Source organism: Haplochromis burtoni, unplaced genomic scaffold, assembly GCF_018398535.1.
Source record: "Haplochromis burtoni strain Fernald_Lab_line unplaced genomic scaffold, NCSU_Asbu1 Contig_10, whole genome shotgun sequence".
Taxonomy (NCBI): domain Eukaryota; kingdom Metazoa; phylum Chordata; class Actinopteri; order Cichliformes; family Cichlidae; genus Haplochromis; species Haplochromis burtoni.
Genome location: NW_024582371.1, coordinates 4665762 through 4685339, shown reverse-complemented (window position 1 = coordinate 4685339; position 19578 = coordinate 4665762). Strand labels below are relative to the sequence as shown.

At 37.7% G+C, this 19578-nt stretch overlaps 2 protein-coding genes across 6 annotated transcripts; both read left to right on the top strand.

Annotated features, from left to right (window-relative positions):
- The first annotated feature begins 6523 nt into the window (after window positions 1-6523).
- On the top strand, window positions 6524-11806 carry LOC102290886. The gene is made up of 6 exons (XM_042213298.1): window positions 6524-6673; window positions 6763-7125; window positions 8857-9177; window positions 9301-9558; window positions 9783-9905; window positions 10095-11806. The coding sequence occupies exons 1-6, from the start codon at window positions 6619-6621 to the stop codon at window positions 10337-10339; spliced, it is 1365 nt and encodes a 454-aa protein (XP_042069232.1). The 5' UTR covers window positions 6524-6618; the 3' UTR covers window positions 10340-11806.
- A 939-nt stretch (window positions 11807-12745) lies between these two features.
- Window positions 12746-19317, top strand: LOC121812101 (pregnancy-specific glycoprotein 22-like). 5 transcript variants are annotated; one of them, XM_042213285.1, is made up of 8 exons: window positions 12746-12808; window positions 13652-13713; window positions 13800-14162; window positions 15264-15626; window positions 16087-16449; window positions 18288-18545; window positions 18639-18748; window positions 18968-19317. In XM_042213285.1, the coding sequence occupies exons 2-8, from the start codon at window positions 13659-13661 to the stop codon at window positions 18992-18994; spliced, it is 1539 nt and encodes a 512-aa protein (XP_042069219.1). In that variant the 5' UTR covers window positions 12746-12808; window positions 13652-13658; the 3' UTR covers window positions 18995-19317. The 5 variants fall into 5 exon arrangements, with proteins under 5 accessions (XP_042069219.1, XP_042069210.1, XP_042069221.1 ...); XM_042213276.1 differs by having other exon boundaries at window positions 18623-18748; XM_042213287.1 differs by lacking the exon at window positions 13800-14162 and having other exon boundaries at window positions 12756-12808; window positions 18623-18748.
- Window positions 19318-19578: the final 261 nt, after the last annotated feature.

The following is a 19578-nucleotide window of genomic DNA, read 5'->3' as shown; positions in this document are numbered from 1 at the left end:
TGGCAATAATGACAAATACTTTCAGTTAGTACTGAAATACTGTGAAAGTAGTCACATTATACCAGATCTAAATTTGCATGTTTTGATGTGAAACTGGTCACGAACATGAAACGTGGTCAGTGTAGGGTGCGCCTGTTTGCATCTGTGTAAAGGAGAGTTTGTCTGAAGGAACCTGTGTTTGGACTGTAGTTGATGCTATTAGGAGTCCTTTAATTACCCCGGTGGTATTAGAAACAGCCCCTGTATAGATTTTGATGTAGACTGTTAGAGTCATAAGTCAAAAAAATAATATATTACACTTTACTCGCTATTTTCCTTAAAAATAATGCTGCATTACTTGATTACTCCCTGCATTAACAATTAATTATAATTTTTACTTTGACGTACAAAGGAAGAGGATGTTTTTTTGGTGTAATTTTAACTGTTTATGAATAATCACTCTTTCTCCTTAAACTGTCACTAGTGAGGAAGCACTCTGACACTGCTGACTGCATCAGCACACACCAACCAGTGAGAAGAGATGTATTAAAAACAGGAGCTTTAATATAGTTGTTTCCTGTTGTTTTTGTATTTAGAAACCGTTCATACAATTGTCATTTAATGTGTCATTTGAACTGTTTGCCCAGTAAGACTTTTTGGTGTCAGGTTTCCCTCTACTGGTTTACAGAGGTATTGCATTTGCTTACAAATAAGTTCAGTGAGTGAGTCAGAGAAACTCTTATTTTTCTTTCTTTTATTCTTTCTTTCTTTCTTTCTTTCTTATTAAAAAAAAACGTGTACTTATTATTATGAAAACAGTGCTTGCAGGGCAAAGCTTCACAAAACCTACATGCAAAGCATCATGTTTCTCTAAATCATATAAATAGTATCGGATGATTTAACCAGAGGAGAGCAAGTGAGGGGAGCTTCACAACAGGAACATTACAGAGACAAAGCATGACATTTAGACAAGTGTGAAATGGCAGCACAGTGTGGCTGTATTGTGGGGTGAAGGCACAGACGACACGGGTGTTCTAGTTTTTTCCTCTGACTTTATTCACCACCAAACATGAACTGAACACATTGCGCCAAAACCCAGCGAAACCCCTCCTCCTGACCTGGGTGTGAGTGGAGCCCTCTGGTGGGCCATCACAGTATTTACTTTTATTTTGTATATGTACTTTGCTCATATGATCTGAATCTGTCAAGGCTAATGGGAAGAGGGACTCAGGAAATCACACTTCAGTGCATTTTATTTACACTGGAGTAATATATATTTAACATTAACAAAGTAGCATGTGAAACAGTGCTCCAGAGAGGGATCCAGGGAATCCACAACTCCAAAAAACAAAACATCTCAAAAACAATGTTTAAATAAGGACATGGCTTCACATTGCGATGAGTGTGGAAGTGATGGTAACACATTTCAGTCAAGCTTCACTGCATTTCTTAGATTGAACTAAGCGTGTTTTAGATGATTATAAGCCTTTATTACCAAAATGGGTGGCGAGAAGGAGAGAGAAAGTTTTTAAGACCTGTGTGTGTCTGTATGGCAATAAATACTTGTTTGTATGGTCTAAACTGAGACAGATGGGAGCCACAAAACCACTATTTCTGTTTTAGGTCAACATTTGCATCTGTTACCACAGTCATTCTGGTAAGAACTGAACACTCAAAACTGTGACATTTTGTTGTTCGCTTTTTGTCATCTAGCCATGTTTGACCTTAATGGCCTTGAATTATTCAAAAGATTCAAGGTTTAAAGCTAAAACAAATCTGATCTACAATACAACAGCACAAATGACGCAGGCAGTTTGGAGCCTCAGCGAGGATGGAGGTGTAGCTTTTTTTTTTTTAGTTTTTTAGGTTCCTTAACCTGCCAAATAAGTGCATAAGGGGCCATTTGCAACATCTTATGAGGGGATTTACCACTCTGAGTCTCACTGCACACTGATTTAGAGACAGTATGCTGAATACAAGCAAGTTTAAGTGGTTTAAAGCGTCACAGGAACCATGGCATTACAACTCTGATCAGTTTCTCAATCATGAGCCTGCTTAGCCTGTACCTGACCTGTGATCTGATAATCCCTAAGCAGGTGGAAAAAAATCCAACTTTTATTGGCAGGTGTCCTGTCCTTCAACAGGATGTACATGAAATGTCCTAAACCAGGGCGCCTAAAGAAAACCAGTCAGGTTTCATCCTTCCAGAGGGGTAGACATTTTTGCATATGTCAATCATTTATTAATCTGTTCTCCTTATAAGCAGGCCTGCTAAAGTGCTGTAAAACACCTCACTGAGAACAGTCACAAAGTGCGCCTCTCCAAATTACAGTGGGCTTCGGAGTAATTAACCTATTTGGGACACGTAATAACATTAGATGGTAAGTCCCTCTGTCTAAAAAGGACTGCAGCGATTCAGTCCATTCCAAAATCACAAAGACAGTTTTGGACATAAGATCATATTACTGACAGTGGATGCCCAAATATGTTGTGCGACAGGCTCCACTGTCAGCAGTGATTCAGTATACAAATTTCACAGCTACTTGACTGACAAATTCTTTTGGACTCCTGCACTTCTGTATAGCAACTGCTGCTGCTTCATACACTGATGCCAGTTCCTAACACCTGAGAAACTTGAGCATCATCCTCATTTCCCTTGTAAATATAACAACTAGCTGTAAGTTCCTTTGTTATATCTACTGATTTCTGACACTTTGAAACTCTTAAAGAGAATTTTGTGGCCATTTCACAAATGATTTTGCTTTGAACCACCAGATTAAACCTTCTTTCAAAACTGCACTGTAAATACCTTTAGGATGTTTTAAATATCACAATGTTATTGATGCTGTTATATCAGACAGATTTCTCCTGTTTGAAAGGGAGAGGCAGTACAGGCTTAAGAGAGAAAAAGGCTCAGTAATAATAAAAAGGGTGGCAATTCAGATGAAGATGAGTGGGTAGGATCCACAGAACAGTAGAGACATCATTTAGGGACAAGGTGGCAGTGAGTGATTTAATTATTGAGTATGCTTAAACAACATTTTTGAACTTCTTAGGGTAACTCTCCTGTCTGAAAGGGAGACACAGTACAAGTTAAGGAGAGAAAGGCCTCGGGCTCAGTATCACACCTGGCTGGGAATCCTGGAGGGAGGAGTTAAACGATAAGCATGATTGGGATTCACAACTGACATTGTGAAAGGAAGGAATTGTTAGAAATAAGTTTAATTATGTTTCATTTTTAAATTAATTGCAATTTATACTGATAATAGAGTTAATACACTCCTCATTAGAAGGATACAAGCATCCCACAGTGTGAAGGGTTAACAGGTAAGAAAGTTGAGTGTTTTTAGGTGAAATTGCTACACGCTTACACAACAGAAAGGGAGACGATGCCTTGGCCTTGTGCGGGGGTATAAACTGTTGTTCCAGTAATGATGATGGCGCAACAACAAATAGAAACTATAAGGTGTCAGTTAAAGCTGACATCAGCGAGGAAATTAAACATGTCTGGTAACAAGTGCAGACTTCCTGTGTTGTCTCACACAAGCAGTGCTTTCCACACCTGCCTTGCATATTGTAATCAACTGTGGAGTATTTCAGATTGAAGCTTGCAGCAGTTCTCATCATAGGTCATGGATCATTGTCTATTAAGAGAAATATGTCTCATTAGCATTGTAAATGTGTACGATATGACCCACAAGCGTAAACTAGGCTTTACAAATGTGTACAATGATTCATGTGTAACTTTTGAGGACTCACATGTGCGTGCTTCAATCCACATACAAATCTGAAGCAATTTGGCCACATGTAAAAATATTTTTACAAATGCATACAACAAATGCATACATCCAAACCTGAATAAATACCAGGGGCAGATCTGCTTAAAGTACTTGAACTTAATACATTCTGGGTAGTGATTAGAATTCATTCAGGTTTGAGACATATTTCTCTCAATAGTTGCCATAATAGGGAACATTAAGTCATTTCTGTTACCTTGCCTGCAAATGCCTGTTTTGGGCTAACCCGGTTTTTTTCAGTTCTCTTAGTTACTTCCTTTGTACTTCCACAGAAACCTTGCTAATCTAGGTGACCTTAGACTACCTCCACTGCTCCATTCAGTCCCAACTCAAGTAAGACTGTTAACCACCCACTGGCTTTTTAAAATTAATTACATCGACCTTTCGGACGCCATTTAATCACTTTATTCCCCTCTAACAAAGCTCGCGTGTGTCAGTCTGCAGTGCTGCAGAGTTCCCCCATACACTCCCTTTAATCCAAACAGACATGACAAAATGCACAGTGGACTCCAACACTCATCTGACAATCCATCCATGATCTGACCTTTCCAGCCCAACTGCCTGATCACGTTACGCTCAAAAAGGAGGGTGAGCAAAGCAGTACACATTACTGACTGGTACCCCACACTAATGGGATTATCAGGTTGTGATGAGTCCCTCACTGAGAGGCTTGATGGGGATAATGTGTTGGAAGCCATCAGTGAAGGAAAAGAATCGCCCAGGCTGGAGATCTTGTACAATATCAAACCTTTGTATAACTATGCACGCACTGGCTTCCTGCAGAAATGATATGGGATTTGAGATACAGTCAAGAAACTAAACACTTGAGTTCAGAACGCCATGCTTTGAGTTTTTGTGAGTTTATGATTTCTTGTGGTTTTGACGAGGGATTTGTTCTAACTCTGTGTTGGTTATGGTCTTCTGTTCATTCATATTCACCGATACTTTTTGGGTTTCTTTGTTTTTTGTTTCTTTAGTTTCGTGCTGAGTTTTGGATTATTTTGGGTTCAGTAGTTCCCTTTTGTGATTCCTTTCTGTTCCTCCAGTATTTTCTCTGCGGTTTTGTCAGCATGACATCAATTGTAATGACATATACCAAACGTAATTTCCTTTATTGGGATTGTCCTCTTAACTACTCTGTTTACATTTTTTCAAACTGAAGAGTATGAAATGCATAAATTGTATATCTCATATCTCAATTCTATATCTTCTATGCTCAATATATTTTCAACTTCTTATTTGAGAAAACAGGACGTTTTGTCGACACGTGTGCATAAACATAGTTCTTACTTCCATTTTTAAGGCAGAGTAAGAGGAAGTATGTAAAACAATAGTCCTGCCATAACATTCGGACAGTTTCATTGCAACCCCCTCAGAGTTGAAGGTTCCAGCTTTGTTTTATAATGCAGAGAGTACTTATGCAGAGTTTGCTTTTCTCATAGATGATTTTTCACATTTCCAGTAGAGTGCTTATATATGACCTCTCTGCATTGAATCACATCTGTTATTAACCTCTGTCTCTCTTCCACAGCATGTCTTTTATCCTGTCTTCCTTCTCTCACCCCAACCGGTCGAAGCAGATGGCCGCCCCTCCCTGAGCCTGGTTCTGCCAGAGGTTTCTTCCTGTTAAAAGGGAGTTTTTCCTTCCCACTGTCGCCAAAGTACTTGCTCATAGGGGGGTCATGTAATTGTTGGGTTTTTCTCTGTATCTGTGAAGCGCCTTGAGGCGACTTTTGTTGTGATTTGGCGCTATATAAATAAAATTGAATTGAATTGAATTGAATATGTTGCTTACTTAGGCTTTGCTGATGTGTGCATCCATTGCAACATAAGTATATCATGTACATCCTATGTTTCTTGATCATGATTCTTCTTCTATCCATGTTCGCCATCACTCCTCGTGCTTACTGAGAGTAATCAAAAGTAAGGGAAAAATTGCAAAGCCTCCAGTGTGCAGAGTCTGCAGTGTTTAATTTAAATACATTCAGTGACATTCTGCTATTTACCACCGAAAACCTGTGTTATTACACATCCATTCTAAACACATTACGAGCCGTTTACGGAGAGAGATTTAAATTTGCATTGTTTTCATTTGTTTTCTTTATTCAAATACTGTAAGCGAGTTCTATTATTTTTGAGTCTGTCTGCTTTGATGGGTAAAAAAAAAAATGTTTTTTGTTTTTGTCTAGAGGACATTGTTTCAACAGTTTCATGTTGTGGCAGTGATTTGCATCCATTTAGTATTTACACTTTACACTCTTTCTTTATTGTTTATTTCTCTTTCTTTCAAAAAGCAAGCTTACGCAAACCTGCAAACATAAAAAGACGTCTCTCCTGCACACACTGTCAAGACCATGAAACAACAAAGCTCTCCCCACAGAAACCTCTGGTCTATTTTGAATTACTTCCTGTTTTTTTTCTTAAAATTTATATATTAAGACCATATGTGAAGGCTTTATTGACACTTGAAAGTTTTACCCCAGTAAAAAGTATTGCCTAGATTGTCTATAGATTGTCTATAGATTGTCTATAGATTGCATAGGTAATTCCCCCAAATTACACCAGTTGAGGGAAAAAGATTCATTAACATTTGAGGATATTTCTTGAGATCAGTTCATTACAGCACACAAGCAAAAGCCTGCCTCACTTCTCTCTATGTCACTTCTATTTGTGTGGGCAAGTGGAAGTGAGTCACTTTATTTCCTGCTCTTGTGAAAACACCCTGTCTGTATCATCTACTGTTTGTTGTCAGTTTGCCTGAGGTTGACAGGAGGTTCAGCATTTGTTAATATTTTTCTATTATCTTTATTTTTTTTTAAGATTAAATCCACAGTGTTGATATATGAAGAGGATGGAACAGTTTCTTATTGTTGTGTTATTAGCAGGAGGAACTCATGGTAAGATTGTCTTCATAAAAAACACCAAACATTACCATTTGTAGTGTGATTCTTATAAGCTCATGTTCTTTTGAATGCATCTTTTTCAGCTTTCTTTCCAGTTGATGAAACTACATGTGATCTCAATGCAAACAGATGTCCATGCTCTCCTCTTCTTAAAGGAACTGTGTATATCCAGTGTGATGTGATGGCTAATGCTAGTGGCCGTGATGTGAAGTGTTTGAAGGTGCTTCCCAGGGTGAACATAACTGTGTTTGATCTCAAGAAAGAAAAAATAATGATAGACAAGGAATTTAACAACAGACTACAGTTTATGAACGGGACACTCAAGATCACAAATGTGAAGAGGAATGATTCAGGTCAATACAGCATTGAGGTCTTTAATTCAAATGGAGTCCAAGAGAAAAACATTGTTTTCACCCTGGATGTTAAAGAAAATGGCAAAGTTGAAGGCAAGTTATATAACTTATTCTTTATTGCATAGTTTTGATGTTATTATAAAGATAATCGGACATGTAAACATTATGTGGCAGTAGAACTGTTAATCAGTATACATCACTTGGGCAACAAAATGATAGAAGATGAAATGACAAAAAATAAGCATATGCACAGAGCAAATGTACAGTGAACAGAATAGAACAGAACATTTCCTGATATATTATTTGTCTATCTATTGATGTTTCCAGTTATTTTTGCAACATGTGGACCACTACTCATATTCATAAATTAATCATCTTTTATTTCCCAGTAACTACCACGTAAACTTAAAAGGCACACTGAAACTTTCCACTTGGTCGTTGATTATTATTAGTTGCATTAAATTTAAACATTAAGGTGGGAAAAAGAAGCACTGTGGCAGATGATAAGAACACAAGTAAATCAGAAACCATTAAAAAGCAAAGAAGAAACAAAGCTGAAGTTCTCAATAACTGGGTTCACAAAATAGGGTTGGAAAGAATAACAGATGAGAACAATAATAAATTGGAAACCTTTAAAAAGCAAAGCTCACTGAAAAAGATGTACTTGGAGTGTATCAATGTGGATTTCCTGACACCGAAATTGGGGTCAGTTAATAAAGTTTTCGACCCCAATTTAAACTGCGTAACGGTACCTCAGAAAACCACACAGGCATTATGATTGTTGTATTTTTAACCTAATTCTGCAGCCTCAAAACCAAGTGGCTCGTTTCACATTTGAAACTTCTATGTTGCAAACACATAGACTTAGTTTGTGTTTGAATAAAAGTCTAATCATCTTCACATACAGGCTAATATTTTTTTAACTGAACCAAATTGTTACTATTAAGCTGCACATAGCTGTTAAAGACAATGACGGTTTTAGTAAACTTTGAGTAGGGCGGTTCATTTAGCTCTGTATTCACCAGCTCTTTGTTTGCTTCAAGCACTAAAACCACTTGATTCATTTTAGGAAAAGATCCTGGTTTGGGCTACTGGAATACATTTTAAAAGTAACCTTCCCATCACTGCATGCTCAGTGCCCAAGTGCTGTGTCAGCTAATGTGATGTGTGTTGCACCTTTCCACTTACTTGCTTGCTTTTCTTTAAATATTGATGCCTCTTTCTGAGATCCTTTCAAAATGAATATGCAGTAAAAAACAGCTTTGAGAAATTAGATCATTAAATAATCTGTAAAAGGTCAAAATACAAAAGATTACAAGAGCTTTGCTTTTCTCAGTTTCCATTTTGGAAAAATCACTTAATAACGGATTAAAATAGCCTTATTTTACACCAGGTATTTTAAATGCTTGTAGAAAAGCATGGGCTTGGTGTCACATCCTCAATATCATCATGGTGTGACAGTAACTCAACATGCATATCAGCAGAACTCTGAAGCTACAGCAGCTAAATTAAATTCAGTCTTTTTTTTCATTTTCATTTGTGAGTTTCGATTTTCCAGTTAGAATTTCCAAATTTTCATTTTGAAAAAGATCAGCACAAGTAAAATAGAACCCTTGCTGTGTTTAAGTCATAAACCTGTGTAGTGCTCATCGGCATGAGCACTAAATATTTCTTCACATAGTGTGAAGTGAGACAGACAGTAGGCACAAAACATCGACGATTGTTTTAGGTAAACATTTGCAAAAGCTGCTGCAATCCTTCTGGTAGGGACTGAATACTCCAAAAGTTTACAGTTTTGCTTTTGTTTACTTTTTTTATTTGCAGGTTTGGAAACTTGCTGTGACATTAAACAGCATGGAGCTCAGTGTTATGGATCTTTAGGTGGAAATGTGGACATCCAACTGATGGACAATACCTCAAAGACATCAAAATACCAATTGATAAAAAATTCATTAAAAATACTAAATGTCAGAAATAATAAAGTTCTTCCTAATGCTGAAGGACAAAGATTTGTCTTTTCTCCCAGTAATGGAACATATAGGATTCCTAAGATGAGCAGGAATGACAGTGGTAATTATACCCTTCAAACCTTTGATTCAGATGGAAGAGCATCAGGCGAGTGGACTTTACAGTTGTCTATTCAAGGTAATTCCTTTTAATTAATAGAAATGTAATATTGCTTTAGTAAGCTTTAGAATTTTCTGCTTTTGCTGTTTTTCATTAAAGGCCAACTTAAAGACTTAACTCATCTGTATGTGTTTCTCTCAGCTCCTGTGTCCTCTGTCCTGCTGGTCTTGGAGTGTCTGTCCCAGGGAGAGATGAGGGCGTCCTGCTCCTCTGAGGGAGGGGACAGTCTTCAGTATAGCTGGACTCTGAATGGACACACACTGACAGATGCTGAGCTCCTTTCTGTAAATAATGAGACTAACATTATTACCCTGAAACAGCACGTCTCAGGACATCTGGTCTGCTCAGTCAGGAACAACGTCAGTAATATCTCCAAAGAGGAGAGAATATCTACCTGTGGTGAGTGAGAACGTGATGAAAAAAGGTTGATAATTAGTTTTTGTTGATTATTTGTACTTTCATAAATCCTCAGACTGTTTGAGGTACATTCAATTAAAATGAGCAATCAGTAAAACAGTGATATCACATCAGTAAATCAAGTGGTCAGCGGTAATGGTATATTAGTAAATTAGTAAAAACATGCATTTGTTTACTTGTTTGTTTTTTATGTCACTTTATTTCAGAAGCAGGTATTTTGCAAGTGATCGGTGGTGTTCTCTTAGCACTGCTAATTTTATTAGTTATTGGTATAGCAATCATCTTTGATCAGAGGAAAAAACAAAACTACAAACCTACAAAGGAAAAAGGTACAAAACCTCATTTATACTTCACTCAGAAGTATCATATTTTTGCTAAGACTATGTTGATGCCGCTGTCATGTAAATTCAGAAATGGATAATAAAGGCATTGTGTTTGTGATTTTTAGTCAGAATCAGAAATGACAGTGAAAATCAGAAGTCAAACGAATGTTTTAATTTGATCTTACTACTCTGCAGACGAAGAGGATGACCAAGTGGAGCTCAGAGCAGCAGTGAATTTGCAGGCCGAGATTGAGCTGGAGTTCGATGTCGAGATTGAGAGTGAAGATGAAGATGAGGGTGAGGGCGAGGGTGAGGCAGAGGCAGAGGCAGAGAAAAAGGTGGAAGTGGAGTATGCCCAGGTCAAGTTTCCAAAGCAACCTCGACACACTCAACCAACAGGAGATAATTATTTATATGCAACAGTCCGTAAAATGAGGTGATTTAAATGGTCGGTGTCTTTATACAGACTGCACCACTGAAGGTCCACATGAGGAGGTGACATCAAGACACATAAAGACACTTTTAATTATCAGGCAAATACACAAAGCTCAGCTGATTAAAACAGAGCATCAATGCATCCAGTTTTAGGTTCCTTCCATGTTTAATTACAAGCAATATGTGCATTGTCTGCATTTGCATTGTGTTAAAGCTCTGATAGAATTAAGGTCATAATTGTAGTCATCCTTTAAATGAAAATGATTAAAGTAAAAAGTGTGGTGAACATTTCTATGAATTTCTGTGCAGCAAAAACTTGAAACAGTGATAAAGCATCAATGTAAATAAGGCCCAGCAAAGGCTCTTTAGACTGCTGGCAAACTTCTATAGATATGCAACAGAAAGCATCATCTATTGTAGTATGACAATATGGCATGGCAGCTGCACGGCACAGGACAGAAATGACATGGCCAGGGTAGTGAGAACAGCACAGGGCACTGTGGGAAATCTTCTCCCAGATCGGGACTCTGTGTATACTTGCTGTGTCCAGAAGAAAGCCAGCTGCTCTGGTGCAGATCCCACACACTTGAGTAAATGACTGTTTGTCCGTCTGCCTTCTTGAAGGTGGTTTAGGACTAAGCAAGAAGCATTAGACTGAAGCACACTTTTTCCCCTAGAACAATGAACTCTATCACCCCCTGTGCATACACACACACACACACACACACACACACACACACACACACACACAGGACAACTGCACTTTGGAACATGTAACTACAATGCTACCGTATTTTCCTGTTCTGTATATTTATATATTATGTATCTTTCTGTGCTTTGTATACTAGTTGGTATTAAGCTGACCACACGTAATTCCGTTATGTGACTGCATAATAAAGGAAACAACAAAGGATCTTTGACTCATTTAAATCTTTGAATCAGCCATTCAAAACAATGGACAATGCACAACAGAGCTGTAGGTGAAAGTTCAGGCAGGGTGGAGAGGGTGAAGATGAGTGTCAGGGTGATTTCTGAAAGAAGGGTATTGGAGCTAGAATGAAAGGGACGGTTTCCAAGATGGTAGTAAGACCTCCTATGATGGATGGAGTGCTGATTTGGAGACAGAAACAAGAGACAAAGCTGGAGGTGGCAGAGTTGACAATATCAAGATTTACAGTTGAGTGTCCAGCATGCACAAGATTATAAGTAATTATTTCAGTGGGGCAAGAAAAGTAGATTTAGAATGTAAAAAAGTAAACTGTGAATTTGTTTTAAGAATAAAGTGCTAACAAAAATGTTATCTGTGATGTGTGATGTACTTCTTGATCTGGTCCCTGAACATACCTGCAAAGGATGCAACGTTTCCAGCTCAGAGTAACTCTTTATTACAAACTATGAACAATGCTTCTGATGTTGTCCACTCAACTCAACTGATGTAGGGCACCAGCTCCTTACTGTTAGCTTATCTTCTCTGCCACACACACCCTGGTAACAGCATACTCCTGTGTACTGTGAGACCAGGACATTGCAAGTGTTGATCTTAAGCTTTAATCCACTATAAATAAATTCATGTAAATAAATTGTTGTGGGAACTTATGAAGATGTGTTTTCACTCAAGGAGTCAAGTTTGTAAAAGATTGATCTCCTAGCTGCAGGTAAATGTTTGGTCTCCCAAAGAGAAAATCTGACCGGCTCTAGTGATGTTTTCATTATTATTATTTTGGATCTGCTTGAATAAAATACTGCTTATAATGTGTTACCAAAATGAACATTATAAGTTCAAAAATATTGGCTGGTTCCATTTTATAAGCTATAGCTGTGAGTATGTGGAAACTAGTGTGTTTATTATCAACTGGCAAGGATTATTTCACCAAATCAAAATATGTTTACTTGACAAGGATAACAAGTTGAAATCGCAGAAGGGAATATGCAGTTTTGATTCATCTGTGATTATAATGTCACATTACATACTTCATCATTCATTAATGATATATATATGTGTGTGTGTGTGTGTGTGTGTGTGTGTGTGTGTGTGTGCGTGTGATGCTGGTACCTTCCTGTTGGTGTGTGTGCTTGTGGTGTGTGTGGTGTGGGTGTGTGTGTGTCGTGTGTGCAGCGTTGTCGTATGTTCTGGTCTAATCATCTCCTCCGCTAAAACGTCAAACCCGTAATTTCTATGCCTAATATATTTTGGCCTGATTATTTGTAAAAAACTGGTATTTTTGCCAGATTGTCCCAGGGTAAAAACTGATGAGATGCCCAGCTGTACACAAGTATTGTGACTGACATGTGCATAGACATAGTTGTATAATTGTAACTTTTATTACCGCTTTCAGAATAGAAGATCCCATCCTTGCTCTGTAATACGGGAAGTACCCATGTAGGTTGTTTTTTTTCTCACGAATGAGTTTTTCTCAGTTCCAGTTAAGTGGTTGCATGTGTATTACTGCCTTAGCTTGGTCATCCATTCAAATGTAAGTAAGTTATATGCATCCTTCTTTTGTTGACGTTCACCATCACGTTTTATGTTTACTGTGTGTAACTGTACAGAGTCTGGAGTATTTAATTACACTACATTCATACAGACTGTCTGACATTTAACTCAATGTTTTGTGTTATTACATGCCTATCCTATTCTATTAGCACATTTCAAGTGATGTAAAGCTTAAAATATACATTTTAATTTCCTTTTATCAAAATAATATTTTTACAGTGTGCTTTGATGGATATCTGTGTTTTAATATTATCTGGACAGCATTGCTTCACAGATTCATGTTGGGGCAAAGATTTGCATCCTTTTAACAAGCTGCTTTTTACCTGGTTGTCTACATTTTATTCTTTATATATTGTTTATGTAACACTGATGAAGCGCTAATGAATTAATACAGGCTAGGTATTGAGTGAAATATTATTGTCCCATCCTTTCTGAATAAAAATGTCTCTTCAGCACACCCATGAAGCTTACTAAGCAGTATAGCTCTCCTCACAAGAACTTTTGGAATACTTATGAATGAACCTGTGATTTTAGCTTTTGTGTGTCGTTTTCAAAAGTATACATTATGTGAAGACCAATTCAGTGTTGTTTAAACTTAGTTATTGAAATAGTGGAGGAAAATGATTTGTTCACATGTGGTACATATTTCTTTCGGTTTGCTACAGCAGCCTGTATCATTATTCTGTGTGCTGGCAAGTAGAAGTGATAGTTTCTTTTCTGTTTTAGTAAAAACATCATGTGTTGTCACCGATTTACTTTTTCCTGTCAGTTTGGGCTTAGGTTTGTTGCAGATTTATATCTGGATTTGTTCATAATTTTCCAGTCAATAAATGAAGAGCATGGAGCAGTTTCTTATCATTGTTCTATTAGCAGGAGGAACACTCGGTAAGGTTTTCCTCATAAAGATGACAAACATATACATTTTTAGGATTAATAATTTAAACTTGTGTTTTTTCATGCTTTTTTTCCAGCTCTCGTTCAAGTTGATGAGACTACTTGTGACCTCAGGATGAACACAGGTCCATGCTCTCCTATTCTTGAAGGAACTGTGTATATCCAAGTGATGACTAATGCTAGTGGCCGTGAAATGAAGTGTTTGAAAGTGCTTCCCAGTGTGAACATAACTATGTTCAATCTGAAGAAAGAAAAAATAATGATAGACAAGGAATTTAACAACAGACTACAGTTTATAATCAAGAACGGGACACTCAAGATCACAAACATGAGGAGGAATGATTCAGGTCAATACAGCATTGAGGTCTTTAATTCAGATGGCGTTCAAGAGAAAAATATTCATTTCACCCTGGATGTTAAAGACAATGGAAAAGTTGAAGGCAAGTTATATATTTTGAAGTTATTATAAAGTTAATCAGAAATATAAGCATCTGTCACAACGGGACTGAAGGGACTCAAGCGCAGGCTCTGGGTCGTGAAAAATAAAGAGTGTTTATTTACAGAAACACCAGTTGAGCTATTTACAAAGTGAGGGAAAAGACGGATTCCGGGAATCCACACGAACAGGGAAAGACACTTGCACCAACACACGCTCCTAGGTCCACGCTCCTAGGTCCACACTCCATCCACGCTCCACGCCACATGCTCCTCTTCACTCTCCACGAATGCACGAGAAACACAAAGCTGGCTCCAATTCTCACACACTCAGTCACACAGGTAACACATGGACAGGTCCAGGGAAATCTATTCACAAAGATACGAGAAGATTACTACGGGAAGATCTCTAGAGATACGAGAATAAACAAGGCCGGGGTTAACACTGACAAGAGTTGGCAACGGTCCAGTGACGAGAAACACAGAGCTGCCATCTTATATAGTTACTGGAACATTGTCGAGTGATGAGCCACAGGTGTGAGATTACGAACAGGTGCGTGGGCCAAGGGAGGGAGCCCACAGGTGAGCTCTCCCCAGGCAGTAGGAGGAAGGAGGGACAGTGAGGGAAGGAGAGAGAGAGAGCAGGAGCAAAAAATCTAAACAAAAACACATCTAACCGACCGGATAGAAACAGGGACCCTGACAGCATCATGCTGCAGTAAAACTGCAAAACAGTACCCATCACTTGTGCAACAAATGATAGAAGATCTACTGAAAAAACTACAAAGACAGATGCATGCTGCTTGATGTTTCCAAATCTTGAAGAGAATGAATGGAAAATTTTGCAATATAGTATTTGTCTATCTATTGGTGATTTCCAGTTATTTTCACCACACATGGTATCCATACTCATATTTAATCTTTAACTTTAAAGGGACATGGACATGTTAAACGTGGTCATTGATTAGTGTTAGCTGCACTAAATAGTACTTTAGGCAGTGAAGAAGAAGTATTATAGTAGAAAATTTGCCAGGAATGGAGCCAATCATTTCCATTTGAAGTGTGAATAATTTAAGCTCATGTTCTTTTGAATGCCTTTTTTCCAGCTCTCGTTGCAGTTGATGAGACTACTTGTGACCTCAGGAAGAACACATGCCCATGCTCTCCTATTCTTGAAGGAACTGTGTATATCCAAGTGATGACGGATGCTAGTGGCAGTGAAATGAAGTGTTTGAAGGTGCTTCCCAAGGGAAACATAACTGTGTTCAGTATAAAGAAAGAAAAAATAACAACAGACAAGAAATTTAACAACAGACTACAGTTTATAATCAAGAACGGGACACTCAAGATCACAAACCTGAAGAGGAATGATTCAGGTCGATACAGTGTTGAGGTCTTTAATTCAAATGGAGTTCAAGAGAAAAATATTCATTTCACCCTGGATGTTGAGGACAATGGCAACGTTGAAGGCAAGTTATATATTTTGAAGTTATTATAAAGTTAATCAGAAATATAAGCATCATGTTGCACTAAAACTGCAAAACCGTACACATCACTTGTCCAACAAATGACAGAAGATCTGAGGAAAAAAACTACAAAAACAGATGCAAATGTTTCATGCTGCTCAATGTTTTCAAATTCTTGAAGAGAATGAATGGAAAATTTTGTGATATAGTATTTGTCTTTCTATTGGTATTTCCAGTTATTTTCACCACACATGGTATCCATACTCATAATTTAATCTTTAACTTTAAAGGGACATTGGACTGTTAAACGTTGTCATTGATTAGTGTTAGCTGCACTAAATTAGTACTTTAAGCAGTGAAGAAGAAGTATTATAGTAGAAAATTTGCCAGGAATGGAGCCAATCATTTCCATTTGAAGTGTGAATAACTTTAGCTCACGTTCATTTGAATGCGTCTTCTCCAGCTCTCATTCCAGGTGATGAGACTACATGTGACCTCAGGACGAACACATGTCCATGCTCTCCTATTCTTGAAGGAACTGTGTATATCCAAGTGATGACTGATGCTAGTGGCCATGAAATGAAGTGTTTGAAGGTGCTTCCGAGGGGGAACATAACTATGTTCAATATAAAGAAAGAAAAAATAATGATAGACAAGGAATTTAGCAACAGACTCACGTTTATAATCAAGAACGGGACATTCAAGATCACAAACGTGAAGAGGAATGATTCAGGTCAATACAGCATTGAGGTCTTTAATTCAGATGGAGTCCAAGAGAAAAACATTCATTTCACGCTGGATGTTAAAGACAATGGAAAAGTTGAAGGCAAGTTATGCAACTTACTCTTTATTGTATATTTATGAAATTGTTAAAAAGTTAAACAGAACTATATAAGTATCATGTGTTTTCAGGGTGTCTTTTTGATAGATGTCTGACACTACCAGCTATGGTGGTGTGCTGAGGTTTAATCTACAGGGTGGTCCATTTATATGGATACACTGTAATAAAATGGGAATGGTTGGTGATATTAAAGTCCTGTCTGTGGCACATTAGTATATGTGAGGGGCAAAAGTATATGTGAGGGGCAAACTCCTCAAGATGGGTAGTGACCATGGGGGCCATTTAGAAGTCGGCCATCTTGGATACAACTTTTGTTTTTTCAATAGGAAGAGGGCCATGTGACACATCCAACTTATTGGTAATGTCACAAGTAGGTAATGCTTTATAGTAAATCGGTTAATAAATAGTAAATTCATAGATAAGTAATATATTAAAAGAGCTTGCATTTGCACAGTCACCTTCCTTTGGGAAAACAACTGAACAACCTCTATTAAACCATTAAAATGTAGTTCACAGATGAAATGTAAAAACTTGTTCTGACTTGTAGAAAAACACTGGGAACCTGCTACATTTAAAATGGTTTTAAAAAGTACTAGCTTTGAAATGTACTCAAAGTAAGAAAGTAACACCAACTCCTTGAAGAACATTCAAAACTTTAACTTGTGAAGCTAGAACTAAACAAACAAAAAACCTAAAACACAGGGAATACATCAAAACAGCTTGGAATAACCAAGGAAACACAAAGACACAAGGAAGGATAAGCAAACGCACTGAAAATGGATGTAATATATACATGAGGGTGATTAGGGAAGAAGAAACACATGGGAAGCAAAACCAAATGCACTGATCTCGGGACGAAAAACTGTCAAAATGAAAGAGGAAGTACACAAACACGTGACACAGAAACCTGGAGTAGAACGGGGGAAGAAACAAAGAGACAGATAAGACCACAGGCTCACACAAGCGACACAGGGGTGTGACAAAGACACAAGAGGAGCCTCGCTAAACAAGAACACAAGACTAAAGCTGTATAAACTTGAACTTAAATCATCATTATAATACAACGACCTAATAAATCTGATTTAAAAACATGAGGACTTGCATGTAAACGTCTAATTTCCAGTTGATCAAATACACTTAGAGCTTTTTTAGACTTAGAGCTTTTTATTGTCATTGTGCAGTTTCTTGCACAGCGAAATTGGGTAAATACCACTGAGCAGTCCTTGACTTTATATCTAACCTCTCTTCTTCCTCTGCCACTTGAATCCTTGACTATGGCACAAAGTTTTTCCTCTTTGATCTCTTTTTATGCGACATCCCCTGGTGATTAACACACAAACAGGATTGTATTCCATGCGTTACTGCTTAGGCACAAATCGGTTTGATGCTTGAACGCATGTACTGATGAGAAATAATAACTCCTCTCAAATATATTAAACCAATAGTAAAAAGCCTGTGTTGAAAATGTAAGAAGTAGAACAAAAAAATTTAAAAACTATTCAAGTAAAGCACAGATACCTGAGAATTCTACTTTAGTACAATAACAAAGTACAAATACTTTCCAACTCTGTATAGTATCAAACAGGAGTGACAGTGATAATTATACTCTTCAAGCCTTTGATTCAGATGGAAGAAAATCAGACGAGCGTATTTTACAGTTGTTTATTCAAGGTATTTTTTCTGTTCTGTTGGCAAACTAAATAATATATCACAAAATATCAAATATATGTATTTTGTTATTTCCTTGTTTCTTTTTAGAGACTATAGAAAATAACAGAGATTCTGATTTAAAATCTAAACTCATCTGTGTGTGTTTCTCTCAGCTCCTGTGTCCTCTGTCCTGCTGGTCTCTGAGTGTCTGTCCCAGGGAGAGATGAGGGTGTCCTGCTCCTCTGAGGGAGGGGACAGTCCTCAGTACAGCTGGACTCTGGATGGACGCACACTGACAGATGCTGAGCTCCTTTCTGGAAGTAATAAGACAAACATCATCACTTTGAAACAGCACGTCTCGGGAAATCTGGTCTGCTCAGTGAGGAACAATGTCAGTAATGACTTCAAAGAAGAGAGGATATCTACCTGTGGTGAGTGAGAACAATACTGATAAAAGCTGATTCTTAGTGTAATTTTTTTTTTAAGTTATCTCTTTATCTGCTCATAGGCTTTGTTTTCATCAGCTGCTCATTATTTAATGGGACACAGATGTCAGGGTGGGTGCATAAGTCCAGCAATACCCTTTGTCCCGAACCAACAGGAGACCCTTCCATGGCCACACAAACTGCAGTGGGTAAGGAGAATAACATAGTGTCAAATAATCCTCTTTGATTAAACTGCCATCAATAATGACCCAAGGTATTATTAAAGAGGGAAGATTAACTCTGATGAAGGGGATTAATTCATGTTTTTTTTCCCTTTGTCTTATAAAGTATGGTATATAAGCAAAATTCTACAATGACTCTTCTTTCACCGCTCTAACTTGTCATAAACATTTTGTTTTTCTGCACAGGTGCTTCCTGGTTCATGTTTGGTTTGAAAGTCGCTGTGGTAATTATATCATTAAGTGGAATTTCGCTCTATTTTGCTTGGAAGAAAAAAACAATATTGGAGGGCTCTGCTGTCCCACAAAGGATGGAATATCCAGATAACTCTGTTTTGATGATTGCATTGAGTTCTCACTCCAACACATAGTGTCACTTTTCACCTGTTGTACATTTCTCATGTGTCCTCATAGGCTTGTAAATAAGCATTAGTGGGGGGGCCTCATTTTATTGACAGCTTAGTATATTTTTAGTATATGTCAATATGTTTTTTGTGTTTTTATTATTCAAGAACAACAATCCAGCAAAATATAATCGAAGTGGAAAATCAGAGAAAGATCATCCGCTCCTGAACCCATGTACAAGGCATTTTGCAATTGCATTTCATCTGTCTACTTGAAATATATTCCAAAAAGACATTAAGCACATATGTTAGTATTTTTTTGTCATGGTGGCTGTGTGGGTGGCAGAGGTTGGACACAAGACTTAGGCTACGTTCACACTGCAGGCGAAAGCGCATTAAATCCGACTTTCTTGACCCTATGCGACCCATATACGATCATGGTATGACAGTGTGGAC